Source organism: Cupressus sempervirens, chromosome 9 (assembly GCF_028749045.1).
Source record: "Cupressus sempervirens isolate cs-2001-9-10 chromosome 9, ASM2874904v1, whole genome shotgun sequence".
NCBI lineage: Eukaryota > Viridiplantae > Streptophyta > Pinopsida > Cupressales > Cupressaceae > Cupressus > Cupressus sempervirens.
The window spans coordinates 480,488,347-480,495,483 of NC_143126.1; the positions used below are offsets into that span (position 1 = coordinate 480,488,347).

Genomic DNA, 7,137 nt, shown 5'->3' on the forward strand with positions numbered 1-7,137 from the left:
TATAAGAAGAAAAATTTAATATTTGTTGATAAAAGAGCCAATGTAATCAAAATGATTGCTGCAAAATAAAGCTACACAAAATTGGAGACTATTGAGAATTCTCTTTTAGGGTAGTAAAGGCATTAGATAAATCTTTATTCCTTGAAATAACCTATAGGCAATATATTTTTATGATATTCCTAAGCACACAATAAGAACTTTTAGCATAAGAATTGACAAGTAATGACTATTTGGGGTCGTAATTAATTTCAAAATTGAACAAGGATGATACATGTTTTATGCACAACCTTTAAAAAGTTAAAGGTCAAGGATATAGCCTCGAGCTCACCAAGGTTGCATGTATGATTTTGAACTAGGTCAAAAACCACATTTATGATCTTAAACCATAGCAATCAAAATCTATTATTGATGATCCATAGTTTAAAAAACCTACACACTTTCACTTATCCTTTTTAAAAAATTGGTTGTTTCACTTATTTTCTCTTTAAATATAATCCATTATTTCTTTTAATAGGGATTGTAAAGGGAACTCAAATATTGATTCATTAGGAACATTCTTAATATGCATGTTTTCCAAGATATATCAATTAAAATGTTCACATGTGAAAATCTTAATTGATCAATTTATTGAGGTTTCTCATAGTTAAATATTTTAGGTGCTAAAAACCAATGCAATTCTAGGGAGACCATTATTTCAACAAAATGTACTATGTTCATCATGAATATATTCATATTATTTATACTTGATAAAAAAAAGCATCAAGTACTTTTTGAACAAACATGCACTATTATTAATAAATAAGTGGGAATAGAAGAAAAACTATAGACTGTTTGGTTACTAGATAGGCTAGGTTTGCCCCTTGTTTTCCATTATTTTGGGTTGAGCGATTGATAGATGGAATTTGATTCATTGGCGACCAGGGAGAGGCATGAAAGGGTTCAAGCCCATAATGTGACCATGTTAGCTAGTCCTAACTATGCCTAGATGCCATATATCCCTCCAATCATTCCTTGATCAATTGTTCTCCGCATACAGGGACAACTATCACTGATCACCACTCTAGTCTTAAGAGTTCACCTTTCCCTTGACAAGAAAGTTCACTGATCAAGGCCTTGATTTCAACATTTGGAAAAAGAGGGGAATGATCAAATATCTATTCGCAACTATCTAGATGAATATTGGTCCTCCAGTCAAACCTATAGAACAAAGCATAACATATTTGAATTAAAAGTTAACTACATAATATTATATTTTCCAATAATAATAAACACACTTTAAATTGAAATAAGTCAAACAAGGAAATGTTTCTTAACAGTTCAAATACTCTTTTTACTAACATTATAAAAATATAAAACAAGGTACGTGCGAATTGTGTGGACAATCTCTCGGAGCTATTGTTGGTATTTGTCTTTTCGTTCAGACGAATAAATGTTAGAAATCCAGCAGTGAAGAGAAAAGACGGCAACACCATTTCATTGGCATTGGGTATAAGAGATTGAACAACAATGCACATTTCCAGCGCCATTGCAATACAATTTCAATGTCATTCCCTGCCAATCTCAATTTCGCAACATTATGCAGAGGGGGTTGGTTAAAGGAGGCGCTACACATTCTGTTCACCACACACAACACCCCTGTAAACTCTTCTACATATTTTCAACTATTGCAAATCTGCATTTCCAAGAAAGCCCTTTCAGAGGGTCAGAAAGTTCATTCCCACATCAGGCAGAGGGGATTCAAGTTTTCCACACACATACTTTTACAGAACAACCTTATACGCATGTATGACAGGTGCGGAAGCCTACTAGCTGCGCGAGAAGTGTTCGACCAAATGACGGAACGAGAAGTTTTCTCATGGAATATCATCATTGCCGCTTACAGACGACATAGCTATCCCCATGAGGCATTGGCAATGTTTTACCAAATGAAACGAATGGCCGTTCCACCAGATCGGTTTACCTTGGCTAGCGTACTACCAGTATGTGCCAAATGTGAAAGCTTGCACAAGGCTCGTGAACTGTTTGACAAAATGCCTGAAAAGGATGTGGTTTCATGGACCGCAATGATTGCATTATATGCACAAAATGGATTTGCTGAGAAAGCCCTGGAAACTTTTAGGCAAATGCTACTAGCAGGTGTAGAACCAGATTCGACAACCTTTGCCAGCGTCCTCCCCGCTTTTGGCAAAATGGGAGCTTTAGAACAGGGTATCCACATCCATCGAAGAATAATTGAAATGGTTTATATGTCTGATGTCATAGTTGCAAATGCCCTGGTAGACATGTATGCCAAATGCGGAAGCATAAATAAGGCACGTAAGCTGTTCGATATAATGCCTGTAAAAAATGTAGTCTCGTGGAATTCCATAATCGCCGGATATGCTCAAAATGGTATTGTTGACGAGGCTGAAAAGCTTTTCAAAGAAATGCCTCAGAAAAATGCTGTCTCATGGAGTGCGATGATTGGCGGATACGCACAAAATGGATATGCGGAAAATGTCATGGAAACTTTTAAGCAAATGCAATCGGCAGGTGTGAAGCCAATTTCCTCAACTTTTGCCAGCATCCTCGCGGCCTGTGCTAAAGTGGGAGTTTTGGAACGGGGAATGGATATCCATCGAAGCGTTATCGAGAATGGTCTTTTACTAGATGTGGTAGTTGTAAGTGCCTTGGTAGATATGTATATAAAATGTGGAAGCATACAAAAGGCACGTGAATTGTTTGATAAAGCAGCTCAAAGAGATGTAGTTTCATGGACATTAATGATTGCAGGTTATGTACAAAATGGGTTTGTTGAGAAGGCTTTGGAAATATTTATGCAAATGCAATTGGCAGGTATAAAGCCAAACTCCACAACCTTTGCCAGCATCCTTCCGGCGTGTGCCAAAATGGGAGCTTTGAAGCACGGTATGATTATACATCGAAGCATAATAGAAAGTGGATGCTTGTCAGACGTTGCAGTTGCAAGTGCCCTGGTAGACATGTATGCAAAATGTGGAACCCTACACGAGGCAAATGAACTGTTTGGCAAAATACCCCAAAGAGATGTGGTTTCATGGACTGCAATGATTGCAGGATATGCCCAAAATGGTCTTGTTGAAAAGGCATTACAAACTTTCAAGCAAATGCAATCGGAAGGTATAAAACCGGACTCCACGACCTTTTCGAGCATCCTCCCAGCCTGTGCCAAAATGGGAGCTTTACAACATGGTATTGACATCCACCAAAGCATAGCTGAACGCGGGCTTTTGTCGGATGTTGTTGTTGCAAGTGCCTTGCTAGACATGTATGCAAAATGTGGAAGCATGCACAAGGCACGCGACGTGTTTGACAAAATGCCTCAACGAAATGTTATCTCATGGAATGCTATGATGGCAGGATATGCACAAAATGGCTTTTGCAAGGATGCCTTGAAACTCTTTGAACTAATGAAGCACTCTGGAACACATCCTGATCATTTAAGCCTCGCTTGTGTTTTATTAGCATGCAGCCATGCAGGTCTAGTGGAGGAGGGCTGCAAATACTTCAACAGCATATGTGATTCTTATTGCATTGTACCTACAACTGATCACTATGTATGCATAATCGACCTTCTTAGTCGTGCTGGCTATCTTAAGGAAACTCTAAACTATATCATCAAAATGCCAATAAAGCCTGTGGCAGTTTTGTGGATGTGTTTGCTTGGTGCATGTAGACCGCATAAAAATATTGGATTAGGAGTATTTGCAGCAACTCATCTTTTTGAGCAGAACCCTGCAGATGCCACGGTTTATGTTCTTCTGTCAAACATCTATGCAGAAGTGGGCAAGTGGGGTGAGGTTCAAATGGTAAGAAATTTGATGAAAGATAAAGGAATTAAAAAGATGCCTGGATGTAGTTGGATTGAAATCGATAAACTAGTACATGCTTTTTGTGTGGGAGACATAGCACACCCATAGACATTGGAGATCCATGGGAAGTGTGGGCAATCTGTATTGGCAGTTTAAGGCACCAAGGCATTTTCCTCTGCATAGGAAAATGAATTATACTTCTGCCACCATTGGGCTAAGCTGGTGATTGCATTTGGATTTTCAAGCACGCCCTCTTGGAAAACAATTAAGTCATCAAAACCTCCGAGTATGCGTTTACTAGGACATGCAACCAAGTTTACATCCAAGATATTTCACGGCAAATTGCTATGAGAGATGTGTACAGATTCCATTATTTGAAACAAAAATAATGCCCTTGTGAAGATGTTTTGAGATCCTGAGTGAAGCAAGATCTAGCAAATGTGTTTGAGAAGGGTCCGCGTTTCATTTCTGGCTCTTTGAAGAAAACAAAATTCCAAGTTCTTGGAGATCTAGACCATGCTGTTGACATCATAGAATCAGATGCTCTTTACACTATTGCATCGATCTTTATCTATCTGAATGGTTTATAATACCATGGAGGCGTCATCACGTTCAACTGTTTTCAGGAAATCTGTATGCAAGGGATGAAAAGCTGGAAGAAGAGGTGCAGAATGGGTAAAGCAAATGTAGATAACACTTGGCCAACAGCAGATGTAAGAGAAAAGATATAAGCAACCCACTGCTTCCTTTGCTTTCATAGGAGAGTTAATATGTTTTCCAACTCAAGAGTAGCTTTATCATTTTTTATTTTTTTAAAAACTCAGAGTAGATGGTAAAGCCATATGTATGGTATGCAATTCACTTGTATGATGAAGTTAATAGGTTGCTTGAGATGCGAGTAGAATTTGTATATGTAATTTAATAACAAGTAAATTGGACGGGAAATACACTTGTAATTACATTGGTCTTATAACACCACTACTTAACCAACACACTAGGTGATGAATATTCATATAGAATGTGTTTATAAGTAGTTATATTCTAATATTATATCTATTGAATGTATTTTTATATATTGAAACTTAAAATGAATAAATATTATATTTCACATTATAAAATGTGTATTAGCACAATTTTTCATTATTAGTATAATCAATAAATATAATAAGAGCAAATGTTAGGTAGTTCAAGTGAAACCTTTTCGTTAACATGTTTCAAATTAAATTGAGTTATTGTCATGGAAGCAACTTGCACACAAAAACCCATAGGATTATTATGAGAATGGGCAAGATGGGAGGAATGTGAATCAACCTATTAAGACTAACACATAGGAAGAGTATAGGCACATCGAATCAAACTAGAATGGGTAATGGGTATAGGAATATGTTTGCCCCAAGTGAACATGCTCGGTGGAATGGTGGACCAAAAATTTGGCGATCCAAGGATGGACCACGCAAATTGACCCTCGAGGACAATGTTCAACGAGAACCTATCTCTATGGTATGCTTTGTTACAGATGGTGGCTCTCCCAATTCCAAGAATATTGACTATAATGTATGGAATAACTTTGTGGATTAGCTAAGGGAAAAGGGTTTGTTCATGAAATGGGTCAAAGAATGGTCAACAATGAGCAAAATCATGGGTTGGTGCAAATAATTGTGGTCGTTCAACTTTGAAATTAACAAAAAGTAAATTCTCGAGAACTGACCATTTATGATGGGAGGCCAAGTGATGTTTATCAAAAGACGAGAATTGAACTTCATGTTGGCAATGGGCCAGTGTCCCTTGCAGGGTTCATGGCATGTCTTAATTGCCTCCTGTGGTTCTATAAGATTATTGGTTGTATCGAACATTTATAGGTCGATCTTTTGGTGCAATAACAACTCTGGCCTTTCTAACAATTGGTATCAGAGCTTGGTCACAAGTTTGAATCCTACAGGCCACGACAAGTGACATTGGGAGGGGGATTGTTGGCATGGGCCAATGTCCCTCACAAGGTTCGTGACATGGCTTAACCACCTCTTGTGGTTCTATAAGACTATTGGTTGTATTGGGCATTGACAGGTCGATCTTTTGGTGCAACGACAACTCCGACCTTTTTAACACTTCAACCCTTTGACAACCAAGGTGGATGAGGTGCTCATTTGGATCCGGTTATACAAATTTCCTTTCAAATACTTGGACATTGAAACCATGAAGATCATTGGCAATAGATTGGGGAAGTTTGTGAAAGTTGGGGAAAGTATTGAGATGAAGGATTATAGTATGTATGCTAGAATGTGCATATGTTGTAACCCCTCTTAGCCCTTCCCAAAAACTATTGAGCTGAAAACTAGCTCGGGGACACATAAGCAAAGTGTAGAGGTTGGGGAGATACTGGAGAAATGTAAGGTGTGCCAAGCCTATATAATTGAATGATATTGTGCTAAATTGGAGAAAGGGAAACTTGATGTTCAAGAGGCTCTCGTCATGAGGATCATTTCACTAACTGAGAACCTAAGGGGCAATATGGCCTTACACCAGGAAGAAAGGGATGTAGATATCAGAGACAAAGGTTGTGAAGAGGATCATAATTAAGTGGTAGATGAACCCAATATGAAGGATACAACCTCTCACTTTGAAGCATGGTCAACAACCCCCATGACTTATCAATTGATGAGCTTAAGGGGCTTTCTAAGGAATGGTTCATAAGGCACGACACTTGGTGAAGGAATTGCAAATTGTGTTGCAAGCATAGTGGATTTTAACCATGGAGAAAACTTTGTAGTTAAGTGCACTCAAGTTGGAGTAGTACTAGGATGGGTGACCTCTTGGGAAGTCCCTGTGCTTCACCTTTGTGAGCATTACCTAGATCCGATAAGTGATGAAGTGTTCTATTCATTGTCATGAGAATTGGGTATGCGTAAACTACTACTCATAAAACATGGGTCGATGAGTTTGACTCAAAAACTACATAGTTGAATCTTGATAGCAATATTACAATTTGACTTGCTATGGAAGATATGTACTACTTATCAACACACCAAAGAATCGAGAGGTCGTTCACATTCTGGAAAGTAAAGCTCACATGCCTTCGCTCCATGGCAAAAAGGGTTCCTCCCAGATGAATACTCATCAACTGGTTGGGGACATAGTGAGGAAGAGATTGAAGATTGTGAGGGAGAGAAAAGACAACTTGATTCAGAATACTAGCCACATGTCGAGGCCGAATTAGTAGATTGCAACACCAATGGCAACTATGGGAACACCTAGACCAAACAGATGGAAGGAACCTCCACTATGGTAGAGCATACTATTTGTATGGACG

The 7,137-nt window shown here is 38.4% G+C and overlaps 1 protein-coding gene across 1 annotated transcript; it reads left to right on the plus strand.

Annotated features, from left to right (window-relative positions):
- The first annotated feature begins 1,369 nt into the window (after window positions 1-1,369).
- Window positions 1,370-4,789, plus strand: LOC149539421 (pentatricopeptide repeat-containing protein At4g13650-like). The gene has a single exon (XM_089800660.1). The coding sequence runs from the start codon at window positions 1,542-1,544 to the stop codon at window positions 3,936-3,938; it is 2,397 nt and encodes a 798-aa protein (XP_089656786.1). The 5' UTR covers window positions 1,370-1,541; the 3' UTR covers window positions 3,939-4,789.
- Window positions 4,790-7,137: the final 2,348 nt, after the last annotated feature.

Bases quoted from the DNA above. Each gene is read 5' to 3' on its own strand.
- LOC149539421 (XM_089800660.1), top strand. From the start codon at position 1,542: ATGTCATTCCCTGCCAATCTCAATTTCGCAACATTATGCAGAGGGGGT.